Raw genomic sequence first — 24,253 nt, 5'->3', positions numbered from 1 at the left:
TCATCACCCACTCAATTCGTAAGGGGAGTAGACTGGGCTGTCGTACACAGAGCCAACGTGGGTGTGCAACTGATATGTGCGTGCCACTGGGCGTGGTTCTGCTCTGGGAATGTGCATCTGCATGTGTCTCTGTGGCATTGTGGGTCTCCTTTGTGGGGTGTAGGTGGTCCCTGAAGGGTAATAGACACCCACGTATGTGATCTTGTTTGCCTTCCATGGGTTTGGACCACACCCGCGCCTGTTCGGCCACCTCCTTTTGGCATTCTGAAACCTGGCATTGGGGTGCCATGTGTGCTTCGGTGAAGTGTTGTGAGCCAACTGTGCTTCCAGGTGCTTCATGCTGTGTGGTCTGTTGCAGGGGCTGGGTTCTCCTCTAAGTAGCTTGGCTGCCCTGGTCCTGGTGGTTGGTTGCGTGGGATGTCCATGGGCTGTTGTAGGGCGTCGGTGTTGAAGGTGTGGTGGTCCTCTCCGGCATCACTGATGTGTGGTCTTCTGTGCTCTGCTGGAGGTGTTGTGTGTCCCTCTGCATTGTGAAGGGGAGATCCATGTTGACATTGTGTTGACATGTATTTTGGCACATTGTTCTTGTTTACTTGCAGACTGCATGACAATGTGCATTGTGACCGTTTTGGAGGTGCAGGATTTAGATGCGGGACAGTGTACATTTGGACTACATGACGGATGTGAGTTTGTACAAGTACATTTCCATTTCACAGTTTCCAGCTCTGTCAGATGTAGTAAGCTTCTTTCTGCGCATGTGCGGAGCCAGTTGTGTCCTCTGCTCTGCAGTGTTGGGGTTGCACTTTGTACCACATTGTTGTCGGATGTGCTGTTATTGCTATGTTTGTGTGCTGCGGTGTGCGACGGGGGTCAGGGACATGATCCAGGGTCCTTGTGGGTGTGCAGTGTGCTACACATCGTTGTGCATGTGTGCCATTGTGCCCACCTCCCCCGTCCACCCCAGTCCCTGGTCTTCACTCACCCTGTTGATGTTGTGTCAGGTCCTCCTGAGCTGTGTCCGCACTCCCTCCTCCTTGCACCGTCTCCACACTGATGACTGGCCTCCATTTCCTCTAGCGCCTCCTGTGGCGCAGGACTCTCACCTCCTGTCGACATTGCTGCCTGTTGGCAGAAGCTTTGTGCCTGGTTTAGGTTTTCACGTCATGCAATTCGCCTCTTGGCCTCCTCCATTGGTCTCCTCAACACTCTGGCTGCATTCAAGGTAGTCTGATTGTGGGTCAGTTGCTGGTAGTGTTCTGTCACCTCTGTGACGCTGATCTTCTTTTCCTGCGGACTGCACCCCATCTTCCTCTCCCTCTTCACTTTGGCCTTCCCGACCCTGTTGTTCCTTGCTGGTGGTCTGTGGCGCTTGTGGGGTTCGCGTTGGCCTCTGCGCTCGGTCAGAGTGCATCCATGTTGCTACGCACTATGGATTGTTTCTGGTGTGTTGTTTTTGTTGCTTTTAAAGTGCAATTCCCTGCCAGACGCGTGGGATTTGCAGGCCTGCCGCTGGTTTTTGCAGCTTTTTGTATTGCGTTTGGACTCATCGTAGATTTTTTTGCATTCGTGTTGCGCATTTTTGCGGCGTGGCGTTGATTTTTAACGCAGTCAGTTGGCGTATTATCTGGAGACTATTGCATGGTGCCACCGTGTTGTGAATCCTTTGTTAACACGGCGTAAATTTCCCGTGATAGAGAGCGATGTTGAAGTTTGTGTTAAGTTACTTTTGCGATGGTTATCACACGTTCTTGAGAATATCCCTCTAAATGCACTCATGTAACATAACTGGTGCTATGTAAAGCGCTCTGATACCCGATTTGGGTCAAGTTGGCGCTATATAAAACACTGCAAAAAAGAAATGCAGATATTAACATATATCTCATAGAACCTAGTAACTGTTAGACTGAAATGATACAGGAAAGTGGGGAACCCAGTGGGCAATAAGATCATCCAGGAGATGGATCCTGTTGGACTTGGCCCTTTTTGGCAGGTTCACCCCTGAACTTTTTGCCTGTCTCTTAGCCTTTTCCCTGTGTAGTGTTGGTGGTTTTAAGCCTCTGCGCACTTTAGCACTGTGGCCCAGTGTAAAGTGCGTGCGCTCTCTGAGTGCGTATGGTGAGATTGGCCTGCCCTCCCATAGGAATGCATTAGGGATATGTGTGTCCATGGTAATTCCTGTTATGAGGGGAGTGCAGGGTCGAGTTTAGTAAGTGCAAACTCGTGAGAATAAATGCTGCGCAATGGTGTGAGCAGATTTACGGTGACTGGTGGAGAAGAGCCACTTTTAGAAGTTGGCATTTCTGTGTGCTATGTGTCTGCCTGCCTGATGTACAGTGCATGTCTGGCTTGTGAGTGACTGGAGCTGAGGGGTGTGGGTGGCTCCAGGAGATAGGGGGAGTCTGCCCAGTGGTGAATAGAGAGATCTGTATGCAGTTGGGAGCTGAATAGGCTTGTGCCTTCCCTCCACAATGCTGGCTCCGCCCCTGTGGTGCATCTGAGCACTGAGCCCCCACCGGTCAAAGGGGAAGAGGAGCTGGGTAAACAGAGTGCTCCAAATCTCCCCTAAACCAGTTGCATCTGGTTTTCCCTTCAGCCCTGTGCCTACACACAAAGGAAATGTTGGTATAAATATAGGGGCTGTGATTCCATGTCTGAGTTGTGTTGTGCTGTTCCTGACTTGAGGGGAGCCTGCTGCTGCTGCTGGGCTCCAGGAGGAACCACCACCAGGGACTGCCTCCCTGCTGGAGGGCCCTGTGAGCTGGCCTACCTGGGCCCAGCCCTTTGCCCCCCTTCATCCTAAAGGGCTTCCTTTGGACTTTTATCCATGAGTGCTCTTCACTTTCATTTAAAGGAGCACTGGTGGCCTGCAGCGCGAAGCTGCAACGTGTGGGATTTCCCCATCACACTGACCCTTTATTTTGCAGTGTTTTGGCAGCGTTTGGTGCTCCTTTTTAATTATCGAGTGGGAGCCCACCCCGCTTATTTTGGTATATTTAATCTGCGGGTGCCCGCTCCGCTGGTATGCTCACTAGCGGGTGCCCACCGCGCTTCCTGGATCTTTAATTGAGCAGGTGCCCACCCCGCTTTGCGCCCGAAGAAATAATCACCGCAGGGGCCCGAGCTGCGGCCGATCAGGAAGTCAGGCAAGTCTGCCTGTGACATGGGCGGGGCCTAACCGGAGTCCAGAAGCCGTCATCCGCCGAGCGGGGCTCCCATGAGCTGAGGAGAGCCCTGCGTTGTTGGCCCGGGAAGAACGAAGTGGAGACGTTGCTCTGTGAAGCGAAGACTCCAGGCGGGAGCCCACCCTGCACTGGACGGTGACCGAGGAAGTCTAGAGGTTGGTGTGTCCCTGAGCAGGGCCCCCGTGAGTGGTGGGAGCCCCGCCTGCTGCCAGAAGACAAGACGGAGCCCGCCAGCAGCAGCCCGGTGAGTGGGGCTGCTGCCGGACTGTTGTATGTGCAGAGGGAGTCCGCCTCTGAGGCAGAAGAGCAGAGTGCCAGTGTCCCTGTGCCCCACCGAGACCGGAGGAGTCCGATCCCAGCCCCGGTGAGTAGGGCCAAGGCCATCCTGTTTATCTGTGTTGTCGTTGGTTCCGGTCAGGGCACAGAGTCATGGCCTATGTGCTGAGCAACCCCTGCCTGCTTGGGGGCTGCTCCAACGTTGGGCAAGGTTATTTACAAGCCCGTGGGGGCCATAGTGCACCGTAGGGCCGGGCCCCCATTTGTCATTTACAGCTGGCCCGCTGGCTTGGGGGCAGTTGCCACGCTTTAGGGGACATGTTGTTTGGTGCCAGGGCTTCTTCCTTGAGCGGCCCGCCTGCCAGAGGGCCGCTCCATCATTGGCATTTGTTTCTAGGGCCCAGTGAGAGTCCCGAGGGCCAGTAGCGCACGTGCGTGCCAGTAGGGCGATTTTCCCCGCTGTCCTGAGAGAGTGCAGGCGGCTGCCACAATTGATCTATAGTCCCTGAGGGGTACAGGCGGTATATTGAGAGCCCAGGACTTCATTTGGTCCTCCCAGCTGCGCAGCAATTTGTGCCAGCTGCATCGTTTAGGCCCTCATGTGACATTCCCAGCTGCCCAGCAAGTAGTGGGCGTCTGCAACATTTAGGTTTGCGCAATTGCGCACCCCCTGACTTTTGCTGTCTTGGCAGCTTACGCCCTGACTTTTTTGGACTTAGGGCATTGAAGCCCCGGTGAAAGGCCAGTTGGCCTGATGTCAGTTTATGGTGGTAGGGAACAAGGCCCTAATGCGATGCCCAATGTTTTTATGTGATGGCACTCATGCTTACAGTTATTGCGTAATGTATTTATGCTTGTAATGCCTACCGTGATGCCTATTGCGTAATGTGTGATGCTAATGAGGTTTGGGCCTAATGTAGTTTTATGCCTAAGGTGATTCATGCGCAAGGTGATTTATGCATCCTCTGTTTTACATTGCAGGATCTCATGCTAAGTTCCTAACTTTACCAGTAGTTACTGGTTGTGCGCTACATTTATAATTTGTGCTACATTTACAATTAGTGATTTGTGATGGTCTCGACAGTGGCCCCATTGGCCCTGTCGTGTGTAAATAGTCCCCTGTGAATATTGCCTAGTGCCCGTTGGCACAGTGTATATTATGTGATTATATTTCTAATGTATTTATGACAATTCAAGGCTATTATTTGATATAACCTTGTGTGGAGCTCCTTTTGTGGTGTGCCTAGTGTGCTGCTGCTGTGTGAGTGTGTTGCGCAAACGCTTTACACATTGCCTCCGGGATAAGCCTGACTGCTCGTGCCAAGCTACCAAGGGGGTGAGCAGGGGCTATCTTTGGCATGTAACTCCCTTGCCCTGACTAGAGTTGTGGTCTCTGCCTGGCTTTGGCGCAAGCCTTAGCCAACCAGAGATCCCATTTCTAACAGGTCCCCAGAAAATGAGATCTGTAACCACAGCCTAAGCCATCATGGACTTCCCCGTACACCAGATGATAGCACAGCTACATAGGGACCAAGAGGTAGAATTCACAAAGTGGGGTAAGGAGCAAACGGCTCTTGTGAGGTAATGGATTTGGATGGTACAGAGGAACGACAAGCAGGGTCAGACTGGGACACAAAATAGGCCCGGGCACCAAAATGGGAATGGCCCCCATTAGCAAAGCAGATAGCTAAAAAAGTGAAAATTTCAAGGGAATCAACAGTAAAAACCACTTGGCCTTAAAATCAGCTCACACCTGCTAAAAAAATGGCCCACACACAGATCTGTCAGACCAGCCAATCGTGCAAAGCCTGATTGCCCTATAGACCAGTCCGACCTTGTTCGCAAGTTGAAATTCAGAAAATGAGGAAATATTATTGCATCATGGTGGAAGCACTAGAGGTCTGTTCCAACTGAACAAAAAAGGTCAATCACCTTCAATCCTTTGAAGTCTCATGACTAGTCACCTTGCTGCGCTGCACTACGTGAAAGGGAAAGCAGGATTGCACCGTATTTAAGGCAACACAGTGCATTCTGCCTTTTCCTCTGCAAAGCTGCCCTTTTGGCTTCCCTTTTGGCTTGGCCTACCTACTATGGTGCAAGGGTGCCTGCGTTGTTTATGGATTGGTGCAGGAAGGGGCACCTTCCTGCACAAAAATAATCCCCTGAAGCTTTTCCCTCTTTCTATGTGTGCTGCAGCATTCACTACACATAGAAAGAGGAAACAACTAGGAGAAGTAAACATATTTCTTCTAGTGATGTCTCACCTGGGGAGGCGTAGGTTTTTGGTGCATTCCCAAGTCTACCACTTCTGGTAAATCTGGGGATGCATCAAAATCCATGGATGTTGCATGGGAACACCCACGCAATGCCCATGGAAATGCCTCCCTGGCACAAAGTAATGCAACGCAGCTATTTGCGCTGCGTTGCATTACTCAAGATTTATGAGGCCACTCAGGGCCAAGCAAGGTATCCTGGCATGGTTTCAAAAATCGCTCTTGCACCGTGTTGTGTGGCGCAAGAGCGATGAAAAGGGGCTCGTAAATAATCCCCTTAGTTTGTTTATCCAGTAAACTAATAAAGTCTCGAAGGGAAATACTGCATCAGGCATTAATAGAAAGGATCATTCACTCAAGCAAGAACACAATGCTGGCCTGTTTTGACTCAAAGGAAAGAAAAGAATGAAGTATTGCCTAGTGAAATTCTTGACAGTAGTGGATACCAAAATAAATAATTTGAAGAAACCAAATGGCAAGAGGTAATGGTAAACTCAGCCGCATATGCACAGCACTTTAAGTCCTAGTATTCGCTGTAGTTCTGCAACACCACGCTCAGCAATGACTTAACAATAGGGTTAGAGCGAACCAGACTCATTTGCTGTTTTGCACATTCAAATACTCAGCTATGAAAACATCAAGGAAGCTAACTGCTGCGGTGCAGATGTGGAGTCTTAAAAACTTGTAGTGGTGGTTGTATCCCCCTTATAAGTCTTAGTTTGCTGTTTTGCACATATAAATGCTTAGTTATGAGCATTTTAAGGAAGCCAGGTGAATGCAGAGACATATAACCTGAGAAAGGATAAATGGTGTTGTAATTTGCATTCTTTTACATAGTAGCGGTTTTATTATCCTCTCTTTTTTAGTAGAATCGTTTTTAAGAAAAGTTTTAAAAAGTTTATGATAACTTTTTGTAACAATTTTAAATGATTGCGCCGTAAACCGTAATCTGATTCTTGTTCTTACTCATTGGGGTTCAGATAATGGGGTTTCTCCTCTTTTTTCGAGTGGTGAGGCAGGTCTTTAAAAGAGTCACAACTTAAGGCAAGAAGACCTCCCTGGTCCTCAGTATCAGTTTATCCTGAAAAAGGGGTAAAGGGCGGTTGCACTGAGAGAGCCTAGAGCTCAAACACATGACCAGCGGAAGTAATTGCGACGAGGAAGAGATCCTGTAGTGTGAGAAGAAGCAATGTGAAGTTGTGATCAACTCAAAGGGAGTACACATTAGAAGGTTTGGCACATAATAAGGCCCCACTGTGGCATCACAAACAGCTTTGGAGGGATCAAGTGTGTTAAACTTTTAATAAACTGAATCACAGCAGCTGATTTCAACAAGGATGGTTGGCCAGGTAAGCTCAGAAAGGCATAACGGGCTAATAAGTAACCCAAAAAAGTCCCCACCAAAAAGTCTTGCAGAGTCAAAAACAAAACAAACTATCCAACAGCTTGGCTTCCAAAGAGTCTGTCCTGCGGACTACACCGCATGGCCACAAATTTGTCCAAATGTCCTGTATAAAAGATGACAGATGCCATCTACAACTTCAAACTGACAAATCAAACGCTGGCAACTGCTGCCGCCCAATCTCCACCCATGGAAGTGTGGATAATGTAGGAGTGTAGAACACTGTGCGGTTACGTGCCTCTCTTTCATTGCAACAATTCTAGGACAAAAGACACACAGTTGATGGACGGAATCCAGAACAAATCAAAACATTCACCCCCAGTCAAGAGATCTGGGTAAAATCCATCATTCTTTTGCTCCCCATGCCACCCCAGTTTAGACCTGGCTTTATGCAAATCAGTCTTGACCCTGTACCTCATGGGAACAGTCAAGCCCGAACTGCCAAGCTAGGACATACAGGCTATGTCCTGGATGTATCAGCCTCAGTCCTGAATCTCAGTGAGAGCAGCTCTGAGGCTCCTTGGCCTGTTAGTCACATGCATCCAGGGTGGGACTGGCCATAGCGGTACCGGGCGCTTTCCCGGTGGGCCGCCAGGGTGGGACCCGGTTTTGGGCGCCTCGGGGCTGTTTTTGTTACAGGGCCGTTGTTGCAGCATAGCTGCAAAATCGGCCCCTGTAACACATCGGCCCAGACCGGCCCTGACAAACAGCTCAGCCGCACCCAAGGGGGCCGGCCGACCTCTTTGCCAGGACCAGTTTTGGTTCCCAGTCCGGCCCTGCATGCATCCTGCTGGTCCACTTCACCCGGTGGCATATGCAGGCTTTGCATTGGGAATTGAAGTCTCAGTGGGCCCAGTGCCAAGGAAACCTCTCTCTTGTCATGAAGCTTTCAGAGCAGACAGCAGACGATCTGCAGTGATGGCTGCTTTACTGCAACGTGACCTGCACAAGACCCATCTACCTTCCCCACCTGGAGCTGACGGTGGGTACAGATGCATCACTGCTGGATTGCATGAATTTTGAATGAATTAGGATTCACCTCGCTGGTGGAAGCTTGGAGCACCAAAGTTTGAGAAGTAAGATGCTGCATAAGAAAACCACAGTCACCAGGGGCAGGTCTGTGGCTTCAGGCCATGTGCCTGTTCACTGGATAAGAGCAATGTTTAGACCAAGTGCCCATCAGATTCTCTGTTAGGACTTTTTTGAACAAGGGTAAGGGCTCCGAGGAAGCTGGCCCATGTTTCAGGACTTCAGTAAAGACGTTTATCTTAACTTCAACTACATCTAACTACCACAGCAAAGGAAGCACTTGCTTCCATTAGCGATCCTGGGAGGAAAGCAAACCAGTGTCCGGGGAACTATAAAACCTACTAACCTCTAAATTAGCCATGTATAAACTTTCATTTTCATAATGCGGAAGTAAATTATCCCCATCATTACCATTATTATCCAGGGTGATCACAAACTCTGGTCGGATTTTGAACCACAAACCCAGTGGCGGCTGGTGACATTTGAGAGTGGTAGGGTGTAAAAGTTGTTGATGAGTGTTGTGTCATGAGAATTTTGAACTAAATGGGAAAATAGTGCATTTTAAAGTACATTTGATGAAGCAAGATGGTTTATAAAGCAATTGTGACAGTGTAGACTTGGAATATTGAAACATTAAAAATACTCCATATTTACAGAATTAAAATTGCTTAATTACTGATCGCAATGACAGGTTACAAACAAGATTACAGCAACAACAGAATATTTAGGACATCGGCAACAGCAAGTGCAAATAATAACAAACTTTAGGATAACGAGAGAGCCATATAAACCACGAGAAGGATCACTTGGCAGTTCTGTTGAGTAGCTTGCACTTAATGACACGTAATGATGGTGAGAGCGGAGACTTGCTGTGGTGATGGAGTGATTATGCCGCTGTAGTATTTGGTTAGGAATATGATTGTGTTCTTGGTTGGTTGCGCCACTTCCGGAGCATGGAATAAAAATATAAGGGGGCTTTAGAGAATCCCTCAAATCTAGAGGTCAGCTCACCCCAGCTCACCCCAGCTTTTGGACGGTGGTGGTTTCCGGAGCCTTTCGGAGCCTTCTGGCTTGCTTACTCTTGAGGGCCGAGTTTCAGATTCAGACAGAGGAGGACACATCGCCAGTGAACAGCTACCATCGCCAAAGAGGCCCTGGGCCCAAAGAAAGGACACATGCCCAGTCCGCCTATTGTTCCTCTATAGGCCCTGCTGCAGCTTGCCTTGTCTGAATGTGTTGTGTGTGAAGCGGTCCACACTCTTGCAACACAAACAAACACACATTTCGACTGTCACTCCGTTTCTGATGCACACCAGATAGGGGTGGGCAGAATTTGCGAAATTCACTTTTGCAAATTATCGCGAAAATGTTAAAAATCTCCGCAAACACGCGGAAATAACGCGAAGATGCGGAAGTTTTTTTCCCGCCCGTTCGCGGTATTTTCTGCATGGTCGCGGCTCACCAACTTACCCATGCGGTTGCTCGCGGGCGCGGCCATCTTGTTTTCACTTGTCTCGCGGTGCATGATCGCGAGAAGAAAGACGTGATCGTGCAACAAATGACGTTACTGCGGGCGCGAACTGTCACGAGACAGCACAAATGGCCACCACCAATCAAACATCTCGTGGAGAACGCGACCGGATCGGGAAAACTTGTCGGCGAACGCGGGGATTCAGGTAAGGCGACCGCGCGCACACGAGAATGTATTATTTTACACCGCGAGCACGCAAAAAATTTCCGGTAAAATGCGGATTGAGGAAATTTTGACATTTTCGCGCTCTCCGCGGAACGCGAAAATGTCAAATTATCGCAATTTCCGTGAGCGGAACGGAATTTTAGCCCAGGCCTAACACCAGCGCCCAGAGGTGGCCCGTGGATTCCCTGCTGGATATGTCTATGAGGATGCGCACGGGAAGCATCTCAGCAATGCAAACAGCTCCGCGGGGAGGGAGACTGCTGGGGGAGGAATAAACAGCACTGCAAAAAAGAGTGAGGGCAAAACACTGCACAACAAGACTGCACTGTTAGAGAAACAGCACATCCTGGCGGGCTTGGCATTCCGAGCACTGCACAAGAGCGCGCTGCAGTGGAGAGGCGCTACTGCAGAAGTGGGTTCTCAGCGCTATATGAGAGAAACAGCTCTTTCAGCGAGAGACACGAGCGTTGCCTGAGAGTAAACCCAGCAGAGCGTGGAACAGGAAACTCTGCGAGAGAGACAGCACTGCGCGAGTGGCCCCAGTACTGCGCTCAAGAGAGGGGAAAGAGACCTTGTGTGGGAAAGAAAGAGCCCTGTGGGAGAGAGACCTGCGCGTGCTGCCCCTTTGTCGAGGCCTATTCTGCTTGCCCGGTGTGCCAGGCTGTAGGACCGAGACGTCTGCAGCCCTCTGCGGTGACGTCCTGACACTCTCAGCCAGATGCATGGGTGTCTCTGGCCTCGACCCCTAGGACCAGATCATGGACGGCGGTGTGCAGCGCAGCCTGATGGGTGAGGAGGGCCCCCCACAACTGGCGCCATCATTTCTAGTGCATCCTTTCACTAGTGCCTAAACTCTGGTGCACACATCACGGTTAACATCACAGGCTGGTTGAAGAGCACGTTCAGAGTGGTTTCTTGGCACTATAGACGTCATTATTACCTACCTCATTTGTATGTACTTGAAATTGTCGACCTCGGAAAGATGAAAGGATAAGTTGGGTTCAATACTGTGCACTCCGTGTCTGATGCTCGTTTGGTGCCCATAGGCACCTGAAACCATCTAATGGTCTTTCTCTCTGGTATTCGCATCCACCTTGTTCAGTGCATGTCGGTTTGGTGTCTCTGTGTGCTCTGACTGGTTGTACCCTCAGTTGCGGCCGGCATTACAGGTGGGTGGGGGAGAGGGGGTGGGAATTGGGTCGTCCCGGAGGATATGGGCGGAGGCGGGAGTGGTTTGTTTAATGAAAAAAATATATGAAATAATTTAAAACTTAACATACCGTCCTGCGCCGCTGCCACTTCAGCTTATGGATGGGTCCACTGTCCGACTCCCGCCGTCCTGCCTTTTCTGAATTGAATTCCTGCATCGTCATCAGCCAGGAAAGGCAACCTCCCTCCCTCCCCTCCGCCAATCACAACGCTGCAATGGCAGCATTGTGATTGGTGAGGCACAGCGGAGCGCGCCCCACCCGGGCCATTTTCTCTATGTAGGCTGCAGCAGCCTACATAGAGAACAAGCATTTACAATGCAATAGGTCTCGCAATTGCGAGATTTTAAACTATTGGCATTGTAAATGGCAACACCTTTTATAATATTAAAAGACATTGTCATTTACAATACCAATAGGTTAAACCTCGGCAAAAGCAAGACCTATTGTATTGTTGAGTGCGGTGTCCCTAAAGACAGCATGCAAATTTATTTAAAAAAAATAAAGTGAAAGAACGTCACCATTGTGCTTGAGTGCTGTGGGGATAGGAGGCAGCCACTTTTAAAGAAGAGCGGCATAGCGCTCTATCCAAAAAGCGGCCGCCATTGTCCTGTGTGGACGTGCTGCAAATACAAACAAGTTTAAAAAACGAAATAGCAGCGCAGTGCGCGTAGTCACACCAGCAGTCACACACCAGGCTGGAAGTCACAGCCCTTTAGTCCCCTATCCCCTGCGCGTCAGTGGCAGCACCTGGTTTAAATGGTGGGGAGTGGTAAAACACCCGCCTCCTCCACGCCCCAAAACACGTCACTAGCCAGGGTGGGTTTTTGTTCCGATCTCTGCTCTCCACTCAATCTGCATCAGTCGCGGTGGACCGGGGTGGGGATCGGAAGTGCAGAGTGCAAAGAAGTTCGAAATTACAGGTAAAAGTGGATTAAAATCTTTCCTAACAAGTTTAAAAAACGAAATAGCAGCGCAGTGCGAGTAGTCATACCAGCAGTCACACACCAGGCTGGAAGTCACAGCCCTTTAGTCCCCTATCCGCTGCACGTCAGTGGCAGCACCTGGTTTAAATGGTGGGGAGCGGTAAAACATCCGCCTCCTCCACGCCCCAAAATACGTCACTAGCGAGGGTGGGTCTTTGTTCTGGTCTCCGCCCTCCAGTCAATCGGCAACAGCCACGGTGGACCGGGGTCGGGACCGGAAGTGCAATGTGCAAAGAAGTGCGAAATTACAGGTTAAAGTGGATCAAAAGCTTCCCTAACAAGTTTAAACAAGATTACCTCCCCCAGATCACTAGGTGTTCTTTCTTGTCGGCAATGACGACCACCATAGCACTGTCCGTTCGCAGGTATCCTGTTCTTTTAATTTGTGGGCGGAAGGTCGGGTGTTTTAAAACCGTGCGAAATAAATTAAAAATTCTGCTCAAAAGACGACCCCGCTACCTCATGCATAGGGAAAGAAAGGGGTCATGTTTCTTTCCCTATGCATGAGGTAGCGGGAGAGACAACAGAGATCTGCTACAGCAGAGGTACGGCGGCATAGAAACATTGACGTGCAGTGGATTTTTATCCCGACCTCTTCTCATGCACACGACTTACTTCATCAAGTATCCTGGCCCCGAGGATTTACTTAGTGTCCTGTAGCTCCCGGCATGCATGCCAGTAATGTGAGGAAGTCGGTGTTTTGAAGGGAAAACGTGTTCAGGTGGTTCTAATCTGTGATCAGCCCGGCGGAGCGTGGCGCGCGCGCGCTTGGGGGCGGGGGAGCAAACCCTTTGAAGTGCTCCCAAAAAGCGCAGTGCATGGCGGCACCAAGCGCGTGATTGTGCGCGTGCTAGCAATGCAATCCGCTTTTTTGGGAGCACTTTTAAAAGCCCCTATAGTCTCGCTTTGCGATCGCGTAAGGGCGATAGCAAGGAGAGACCTAAAAAAAGGGAGAGTGGGCGGTCCTGCTCAAGGGCAGGGGGGGGGTGGCTTGCCCACTGTTGTGCATACTGACTGTTTGGTCGGCCCCAGGGCCGACCAAACATTCAGTATGCACAACAGTGGGCAAGCCACTCCCCCCTGCCCTCGAGCAGGACCACCCATCCCCAACCAGGCACTTCTGCTTTCTAGCCGTGCGAGAAGGCAGAAACATAAAATGGTAGTTATCACTATTTATGTTTCTGCCTTCTCGCACAGCAAGAAAGCAGTGAGGCAACGCCCCCACACTCCAATGGGGGAGCCGCCACTGCACAAACCTGATGGATCATCCGAGGATGGCTATATGGTAGTGTGAGGGTATTGTTTGAAACAGGCTGTATGGGAACCAGGTGCACTGGAGGAAAGTCAGAGGGTGACCTTGGTAGAGGTGAAGATAAATTAATCTCAGGGTTAGACATCAGAGGCGGCACCAGATCCCCTTCCGGCGCTGTCAACATCAGGATTGACATTGATGAAAGAGAAACCAGCACAGGTCTTGGAGCTGGTACCGACTTCAGCACTGCAGAAGGTGCAGAACTCAACATGGGTTCTAGGAGCTCAGACAGTTCAGAGGGCAGATCAGCTTTGAGAGTGGGAGTGAGAGTGTGTCTGTGCCCCTGACTTGCAGCGGGAACCGAACTTACGTGATGCCTATGACTTCTTTTGATGTCCAATTAGGTGCAATTTCACTTTGTGGTTTCGGATCACCTTTGGGCACATGAGGGCACACTTATCGTATGACTTTGAGCCGTACAAGCACCAAAGGCACAAATCGTGCCTCTCAGTATCAGACATCTTTTTTTTCGACAGCCACTGCACAATTTGGAACCGCAGCTCCAAGTAGAGATACTGTTTCCCTTCACATTAATTTTCGATTTGAACAATCATCTGTAGAGACCAAATAAATTGCTGAGCTTTGGATCTGCATTTAAAGGCATGGAATGAAGGGGACTGACTTTGATGTGCAGGAGTGGCACTATCTGAATGTCACGTCTTGGGCAGAACGATGTAGCAGTGGCGTAAAGTAGCACTGGTACCAAAAACCTCTAGGTCCAGTCTGGCACCTGTGGACTACTCCTCAGATGAGGAACCTGCAGTTAAGAGTATCCACCAGAAACAAACATTAAAGAATGGAAGGTTAACTTCAAAGGGATGAGTGTTTTAGAACCTAGCAGAAGATGTCCATTGCCCAATCAACAATCAATATCCTGCTAAATTACTTCGGAACATTACCTATGTGCTATCTCATTGATCCCGGGCTTGGCGCTCCACATTAACATTGTTGACAATCATTCGGGCTTTCTGCAGAAACTGAGAATAGAAGGTAAAAGAAGGGATGCACAAGATCCTTTCCAGTTTGAAGGTATATTTTCTGTAGTAAAAGTCCCCTCTAAAGGCTGAAGCAAGCACCTTTCAGATCTCGCTCCAGACAGCCTCAGCTGTCTGTGAGACTTCCTACTGCCAATACTTAAAAAAATACATATAAGAAATAGTACTGAATGAGTGGACTTTGGGTCAGGGTGTTTATGGGTTACCATTGCTTGGATAGGCTGTCCATCAAGGCTATGGCACATTGAGGATGTTTTCATTATCCCATTGTTCCCACTATTAGTGATGGTGCTCAGGTAGTTCTTTTATTAGACTGTTAAAGCAACATAACTGGCTAGTAATTCAAAGTCTATGTGTGTTTTTGATATATAGACGTTACTGATACTAAAGCGCACAGCTACCCGTAGGCATCCCGGCGCTGGGGGCCGTCGGGAAAATTAAGTGAGCTATTGCCCAGAGTCACATGGTGCTGGGCTGACCTGCCACTGGTGCCAGGGATTGAACCATAATCCCCAGCGTCCGGCGTCAGTCGCCCTGGCTGCTGTGCCACACCTCTTCCCTAAGACATTTCAATTGCTGATTTATGACTTTCTTGTTTAGGAGTCGTGCATCCTCCTTGCAATCTAATCACCCTTGCACGTTCATTTGCTATACTTTGCTCTCTTGATAAAGTTGTTGGATTTACACTTTTACGCCATCAAAGTATAGACACGTAACAGCTGCACCGAAAGTACTAGCCCATAGTTATAAGTATCTACTATGCAATATGTTTCTATTAATGCCTTTAGGTTCCCCATAAACAACATAAACTTCATTTTCTGACTCCTTTTTCTTTGAAGGTACAGTTTAACACTCACTGCCAATGGAATCTGTTCAACAAAGGGGCCTTACAACTTCCATGTTTTTGTAGGCCAAGAGGTTGATTCATAATGATATTTTGTTTCTAGGGCAACTGGAAGCCAGTGGCGTCTTAAAGGCGCATCCCCTGTGGTGAGAGGGGCCCCCCGAGCTCCGGTGGCCCCCTCCGGCACTGGCAGGTCCGTGGCCTGAGAGCTCCGGACTGGGTCCGGAGCATGGGGGGCCCCTACATGTACTTTGCAGGAGGGCCCGCTCACGTTTTGTTACGTCACTGCTGGAAGCAACACATACAAAGTCACCCAACTATTACCCAACACTTCCCTTAGCCAAAAGCCAGACCTATTAACTTTGCTATTGCATGTTTAAGTAAAGTGAAATATATTGGCTTGCCAATGCTTTTTCTGTTTTCTCTTGCTTTTAAATTGCTAGCAGAAGTAGATAACCTTTTTGTTGACTTCTATTTATTTTCTTTAGAACAAATGCCTGAGAAAGCACGAGGACCACACAGCTCCACATTGGTCTTATACACACACTCACTAATTCACATTGGTCTTATACACACACTCACTAATTCACATTGCTCTTATACACACACTCATTAATTCACAATCTAGAACCTCCTTGAAACACATGCATAAACCAAGTACACAAGTGACAACGTTATTTCTGGTAAACAGACTTTCAAAAAAACATGATTTGACACTCTCTTCGAAATACTGCTGAGACAGGCATTATGCTCTCAAGCAGATTGTGCTCAGCGAAGGAGATGACTTGGATTTTTACAAGTCTGTTGCACCAAATATGCTGATAAAAACATGAAAGGAAAGGTTATATTGGAGCTAAGATGTTGTAATGGTCTCCTGCGTTTTGTTGAGTTTGTAAATTATATATAAATATATAAAGCATTTAAAGTTAGACTGGCCTGTTGGGCACTCTATCACTGCAAAGGAAGAACAACCCTATCACCCTGTAGGAGCATGAACAGCTCTGGAAAAACAAAAAGGTCTCCTCAAAGGAAATAATTACCATACACTGTGACTTAAGCTATTCATGAAATCAGTTCACAAGAAAATCAATAAAAGAAGCATAATCACAAAAGAAATTACAATTAAAAACGTCAATTAGGGCAGAAAAGAAAATAGACGCACTTACAACACCATAAGCGCACCGTAGCCCACATCCCATAACAACAACAAATAGTGCATCACAAGCTGGCCTCCACCAAACACCCTGCATCTATCAAAATTCACATAATAAGTAGTAAAACTGCATTGAGAAAAACTTTGCTGTAACCAATGTTGCGTCATAACACATATAATGTATGCACACACAAATGCGCAATTGAGATTTCTTGCTTCTGGTTTCTTTTATCAATTGCCAGGACTTGATCAACTGTTGTGTGTACGTATAGCAAGTTATTTTCAATGATAGCTGATTCAATCTGCTCATGGCTCCCTTTTTCTTTGCTCTTTGAACGACTGGGTTTGTGGCCTGTGGCCTTTGGCCAGCCACCACTATATGACCAGCTACCACTGTATGGTTTGTGTGCAATTATAATTTTCTTCACTTCCAGTAAAATACCAGCTTGGCATCAGGTCACATCACTAAGCTGACAGTCTATTATGTTAGGTGTTGATATCATAAGCTACAGTAGTTCTGGATCACTCACATCAGTTAATATTTGTAGATTGTGTTGCTGTGAATCAGGACCACTAACCCCCACATCCAAAATGATCTTCCATGCCCTTGTACGCCCTACCACAGACTGTCATCCATGCTGCAGTTAATATAATGCAAACAACTAAAGGTGCTGAGTGGAATACATGCTACAGTTTCAGCTACTGGTAATCACTTCAGACAGCACTCCAGTTCATCATTGTGTTGCTCACTGCACCAATCCAGTCAGAAAGCAGCCAGATGCATTAGCAAATCTGTCTTTGTCCTGTTCCTGAAGGAAACAGTCCAGTCCAGTCTAAATTGCAAGGCCATATACCCATAGAACATAAATACAAGCAGATCCATACCAGTTTTAAACTTGTAGGTTCTCACCACTTAGGTGCACCGTAGAAACAGTAGCACATGAAACACAGGGCAACATATTAGTATGTATGTTTGAAATAATAGGTAAACCATGTAGATGTTTGAAGGACGGGGGACCATTTAGAACTGGTTGAAGAGGAGTTCCTCAGAAAAATCCAGATTTTATATCCTGACACAACCAGCTTGGGCCGACTACGAACTCTTTCTCCTACAGATCTGAGAGCCTATTTCTTATTTTATGTATCTAATTTGGAAGAGGATTGTTTGGGCACTAATTATGTTAATTACATTCTGGAGAGCAGTGAAGTGACAATCTACTCCCCTAATATCTACCTTCCTCTCATTTCACCTCCCTCTTTTGCTATCTGGCTTCCTCCTCATCTTCTCTGCTTCCCTTTCCAGCTGAGCAGCTATCTCATGTTTTTTTTCTCCATAATGCAGTATTGCACGTCCAATGAAATGCAGGAAATTTAATGAAGATCATTCCATTCACTAGGCTCCTTAGTAAACCCTTTCACTTGGCAGTCTCATTGATATTGCTTTTATATTGTCTCCAGTATCAGTTATATCTCAAACGATTTTAAACATCGACATGTAAATGTTGGGAACTCTTAAGGGTTCACCTCAGTAACCCACCTAAATCCTGAGGAACTCATGTCAGACCTCATCAAATCAACCCATTACCAATAGCACCTTCACAACAAAATGATGCCCCTGATTTTATGTGAAAGCCTCAAACAAGTGGTTGAAGCCCTGTGCTTGTCTCAGAGTGTGGGAATGCAATTCTCACGGGCGTACATACATCAAACGGTGCCCCATTAAACAAAGTAGCTCATGTAGATTCAAGTTCAGTAATATGCCAAAAAGAGTTACAAAACCCAGGAATAGGAATACACACACCAAAAGCAAAGTACAGACAATACTACAGATGCTGAAATAAATGATAGATAAAATATTACACTGTAATCCTGGCTCAGAGTTTACTTGTAATAATAAATTCTCACATTTCTAGAGGAAGTGCTACATTTGAAGGGTCATTCACCAATGGAATTTCCTTTCAGGAGTGAATTGTTCTCAGGGGTTAGCACTTCTTTTAAAAATAAAATGATTTTCCATTTCCACCCAACTCTTAACCATGCCTTCTTGTTACTGATCCCCAATCTCTGACACATGTACCCAGAGAAGATAGGACTTACCAATTTGCTACTCAGCTTCAGAAGATCTCTAACCTCACAACTATTCACGATCATTCATACTCTTAAATTTCAAGCCCCTTATCTTTTAAGGATATCCCAGAATGCCGTTCAGTCTGTAATTTTCCACTGAATGTATTTTCCTTAAAAATATTTGAAGTATGTGCATGAGGTCTGTGTCAAACAAACTCAGAACCACTTTAAAAAATAGATAATAATGCAGCTAAAATAGTATAATCCACATATTACACGTTTGCTACATGAATGATGCACACTATTGAAAGGAAAAGATAGAATTACATATCTTACCTTCCAGATTCAAATGTAAACCATGTGGAATCGCGGCCGTATCTCCTCAAGGAACTGAGTGGCCACATAACCAGCTTCACCTTCGCATTGTGAATGTCCCAGAGATAGATGTTCTCATGTGTGATCTGCATGGTGCATTCCCCATAGATGTCTAGATTTGGTGTAGGCATTAGATATACATTAAATCTCTCTGAAAAGAAAAAAGGGGGGAAATGAAAGACATCAACATTAAAATGAAATCGTGTCAATTTCACTGCATTCCATGTTTTCTCATCATGACAGGTTGATACACAGTCATTAAATCGTTGTCTGTACAAATGTCGGAACACAACAGATTGAACTATGCTGAGTCACTTTGATCCCAACACACACTATTACATACAAAAAAACTGACCATGCCCTTGCAATTGAAACAAACACAAATGTATAGATTCAATAGAACAGTTCAAATATGACCTGTTCTGACAGCCAATATAGAGCCCATTGTATGTGGGTTATCTGGTCTTTTAATTCTGACTCCTGCAGACTGAAGACACACTTCCGATCACTTGTAAAGGGTTTGGAGGTAGGGGTGAGCATAATATTTCACGGAAGTGCAAAATAAGGGGATAAACTAGGCGGACTCTGCCTTTTTCTTTTTCAGCTGACCCACGCAGTTGACCTGGTCAAAAACATTGAGGGGCTTATTTACAAGCCCCTTGCGCCGCCGGTGAGTCACTTTTTTTCATATTAAAAGTGATGCACCAGCTGTGCAAGGGGCTTGTAAATGAGACCCTGAATTCTGCTCTGTGGGAGAACTACAGGCTGAGTCCTACCAAGGAACTTGAGAAAACACTTGCATTTGTGTGGCCCAAGCTGCCCCGAACAGGATAACAGCAAGGGGACACATCATTTGCCCATTGTTTTAGAGAGCGAGCTGGGATAAGCCAATAATAGGGTTCTAATCACAGTGTCCCATTCTGTTTCAAGAATTCTCATTAGCTGCAGTCAGCCAATTAGGATCGGTATTTGCAATTATACCTTTCTCATAGCCTGATGGCAGCCCATCCACTCATGGACTATTTCATGTCTGATAGATGTGTTGGCCTGTAAAATCGGAGTGTCATGATTTACTGTGATACTACTACTGTCTTCCTCCTTTTTTATGTGGAAGGTGGAAACCAATCAGTGAAATTTGCACATTTGAGAATTTTACTTACTTCAAAAGTATTTGTTTAGCCTGGCGCTATATATGGGAGAAATAGAAGCATTGAAGGGCAAATTGTTCTTACATTTACAAATTTAAATCATATCTGGGTTTACTATTGTTTGAGTATGTTTTAGGAAACATCTCAGTCAGTCAGTCAGTCAAATACTTTTATTCGATTAATAAAAATCAAAAAAAGACATAACAAACAGAAAATCACATAAAATACAGGACAAAAAGTTCATCAATTACAGTAATAATGACATTGTTAAGATTAAAAAGATTGAAGTGAACATATTTCATAGGTCCAGTTCAAGGTTAAAAAGATAAATAAAGTACAGTAATATAGATTCGATAAAAAGTCTAACAGGGATTAAGACTCCATAGATAGAAAGAAACCACCAACCCATTCACACTAAAGCAATCATGTTATGTCTTAACCGTGCGCTAACACGCTTCTTGTTTATGCGCACAGCCGCAACTAGAAAACTTGCTACATAAAAAGCAATGCGAATGCTAGGTAAAAGTTGCAGAAACAAGAGCGCTGGCCGGACTTGTAAGAAACCAGCCCCTTTGGGAAGAGGTAACAGGTATTTTTTCCTAATCTGTGCATAGTGCTCGCAGAACATGATGAGATGTAGTGTATCTTGAATAGAAAAATTATCGCAATCACATGGGGTTGCATTTTCAGGGGTAGCCCATGTGGGATACAAACCAAGCACAAGATTTATCAAGTTTAAGCGAAATTTGATTAGGAGAGACCTGTGAAGAGGACTGGTTACAAAGGCCAGATAGGGTTCCAGGCCAGGAACAGTTAGAAGCACATAGTTCTTTTTAACTAATGTTTTTTTTAGTTCCAGGTCCTCCCTCTCAGCCGAAAATCGGGTGGCCAGAGAAATGTTAATCCCTATAACATCTTTCTTGTTGATACATTCAGGGGAATTAAATAGGTCTGGTCTACCCACTAATGCCAGCATCTTTTTAACATAAGCCAGCCAGGGGATTCTATGGGCTCTATCCAAGGCTAAACAGTCCTTAAGGATCAGGTGGTTTAAAGAAATTTCCTGATTTAGCCAACAAATGACAGGTGCCACTTTAATTAGGTCTGCAACATACCCCACACCCAACTCTGAATGTATTGTGAAAGTGGGTGTGGACTGAGGGACGGACAACAAAGATCTTAAAAACATATTCTCCGCCCTCTGGATAGAATCGGTATTGGCGTAATCCCAAATAGCAGAACCATAAGTGGCTATGGCTAAAGATTTGGCTTTATAGACTTTCAGAATAGCCTCCATGGGGCGAGCTCCCAGCCGTTTGGCAAATCCAAGTATTGCTGCGGCCGATCTTGACACAGAGCTGCCTTTTTGTTTATGTTGCGGGCCCCATTTCCTTTCTCGTCAAAGATTACCCCTAAATACGTCAAAATGGGGACCCTTTTTACTTCGCAACCTAGGCATAAAAAATATTTAGATTTCCTTTTCCTGCTAGCCTGACCAGTAATCATAACCTTGTGGCATTTCTTCATTACCCGCATCCTAGCACGTACCTGGTCCCGGCGCACCTCCTGGTTTCCCACTGAGCCCTCCTGCCGGTGCCGCAACAACACCCCACCGCGGCCGCAGAGTGCAGGACCACAGCCCCCAGGAGCCTCAGCGGCGGAAGTCCGCCCACGTAACAAGCGCGCACGGAGGCGCATAAATTTGAACATAGCCCTGGCAGAGCGGGCGAACCTAGACACCTTGTGGCATTTCTTCATTACCCGCATCCTAGCACGTACCTGGTCCCGGCGCACCTCCTGGCTTCCCACTGAGCCCTCCTGCCGCTGCCGCAACAACACTCCACCGCGGCCGCAGAGTGCAGGACCACAGCCCCCCAGGAGCCTCAGCGGCGGAAGTCCGCCCACGTAACAAGCGCGCACGGAGGCGCATAAATTTGAACTTAGCCCCCGCGATGCGGGACGTGCGCGGGTGGCGCCGGGATAAGCCCGGGCAAAGGGCGGGCCGTCTGTGGCCGTCAGGGGCCGGAAAAGGCCGGGCTGGGCCACAGCTCTTAGTTGATCGATACGGACATTGTGCACATAAGACTTTGTCAGTCTGTGGCCCTTGCCTGTCCTTATGTTGGAGTAATTATGCATGCTATTGTGTAGGCTCCATTCAAAAATAGGACATCCTCATTAGCGCTGTTGTCCCCTTTGGTCTTTTACTGTTGTATTAATTGTAATACCCCACTATTGATCATGCCCATTGGCAAACATGATAAATCTGCTGCTGGAACTGGTCTAATTGATAATTCCCTAGTCAAAGTGGTCAACAAAATCAATAGTGACCGGAGAGCATCTCTTGGTAAAGGGGGCCTTTCTGCCTCTTCTGACATTATTTCCAATTCTGTGGTTGGTAGCCCAAATAAGGATACAACTGGTATGAGCACCCAGCCTGTCATAACGGTCGAAGCTCAGGTTCATCCAGAGTCTCTGATGGACCTTCTGGATAAAACCACTATTGATCTAGAGGAAGCTCCCCCTAGTCCTAGTCCTAGACCTGTGAGAGCTTGTAGGAAACAACCGAGCAAAAGGGGGGGAAAGTATACTAAAAAAAAGCGGAAATTCTGCACCAAGCCCCAAATAGTATTGCCCATGGAACCGTATCGCAGGAAGGCAATAGCTCAGCCTGTATTAATTTATCACCAGACCAATTTGCATTATTTGTATGTACCTTAGAGGCTAAATTTGAAGCTAAGTTAGTCGAGCATACTCAATCTTTAATGCTTCAAATTAATACGGCTAACCTGGAAGTCAAGGGGCTTGGAGTTCTCATAGAGAACCTTTTGTCTGGTAGCGAAAGATTTAAGGCACCGTCTACGGGTTCTGCTGCTGTCTCCGAGGGTACAACATGTGATTTTTCTCAGCGTCCCACCCAGTGCCCCGTTATACCAGAAATCACCCCCTTTGACTCAATACCATTTAACGGTTTAGGTAAGCAATCTTCTATGGGACAAGGAGGCACAGCAACTCTTAGACAGAGAACAAATATTGGCTTTACTAATCTCCCTCCAGACTGCGCGCCATACGTGGTTGTCCTGACAAATGTGCCCGCCTTAGAAAATCAGCATGCCCAGCCCCGTAAGGAAACACATGAGTCTTTAAAAAACAAAACTGTGTCTTGGCTCAATAGAAGATGCGGTTTCCCGACATACCTCGCAGACCACATTTTATCTACTAGAAGGACGAAGTGGGTTGGCCCATCTCGAAAAAGCTGTAGTGGGGATTGTGTTATAGTTAATTTTAGATACCCTCAGCATGTTAACACAGTCCTGCTACGTGCAGCTTCTTTGATGGGTGACGCTAACAGTGTTAGCGTGCGCCCGTTGGGCTATTTTTATACGCACCTAATTAGTTCCTCGAGTCGGGTGAGACTCAGACCATTTACTCCCAGGGAGCACCAGATGCCTGTAGCCCCTCAAGTGTCTAATGTTGATAATCATTGTGGGTATGGTCCTAACATCACCACCCATAATAGATTTGGGGCACTTTCGGGCCTGGAGGCTTGTGATTGATGAGAGGTCCCTGAGATTCAGGGAAGTGCCAGCCCGGCTGTTCTGGGTTATCAAGTTATTGTAGAACCAATAATGAAACATGGAAACTCACAAATTAATTTTGATAGCATTGTAACTAACACAGGGGAAACGGTAAAATTGCTAAGTTGGAACATTGCGGGCTTACGGACTAAAAAGAATGATAGTGGTTGGCTAAATATTCTTAAACAATATGACATTATAGCCCTCCAAGAGACCTGGGATAAGGACTGTGATTTCTGGATTGATGGTTTTACTTCCTACTTTGTTCCGGCCCAAAAATCTATAGCAGGAAGAGATAGGGGTGGTCTCATGTTTTTGATCTCAGTAAATATTATAGGAAGACTTAAGAAGGTTGTATGTACTTCCTATAATTGCCTTATTCTGGAAGTAAGTCTGGCAAATAACACCAAGCTTATATTAATTAATTGTTATAATTCACAGCGCGAAGAGTCCCCTAATGAGCATATTCACTGGCTGTCAAAATTTCTAGAATCTTATAAAGACAATCAATCCACTTTTTGTTAATAAATCCTGATGGGTGATTTTAATGTGCATTTATGTAATCTAAATTGCCATTATAAAGATAAGGACGGCCCACAATTCACAACCCCGCAACATTTTGAACAACATAGTCCCAAAGGGGAAGCCTTGGAGTCCCTTTTGAGTAATAATGAACTGTATGAAGTGGGGTTTCCGGACAAGAATTTCCGTGTCCCCACGTATGATGCTAGG

At 46.7% G+C, this 24,253-nt stretch overlaps 1 protein-coding gene across 1 annotated transcript in view; it reads right to left on the bottom strand.

Annotated features, from left to right (window-relative positions):
• DOK6 (docking protein 6) overlaps nucleotides 1-24,253 on the bottom strand; it is a 1,435,463-nt gene that overhangs the window by 964,161 nt on the left and 447,049 nt on the right. Inside the window, exon 6 of the mRNA XM_085603942.1 lies at nucleotides 18,760-18,949. Within this exon, the coding sequence (XP_085460068.1) occupies nucleotides 18,760-18,949 (190 nt within the window). The remainder of the gene's footprint in view (nucleotides 1-18,759; nucleotides 18,950-24,253) is intronic.

Source organism: Triturus cristatus, chromosome 5_1 (assembly GCF_964204655.1).
Source record: "Triturus cristatus chromosome 5_1, aTriCri1.1, whole genome shotgun sequence".
NCBI classification, from domain to species: Eukaryota; Metazoa; Chordata; class Amphibia; order Caudata; family Salamandridae; genus Triturus; species Triturus cristatus.
The sequence above is the reverse complement of the archived record's forward strand: the minus strand, read 5'-3'. Positions and strand labels throughout refer to the sequence as shown.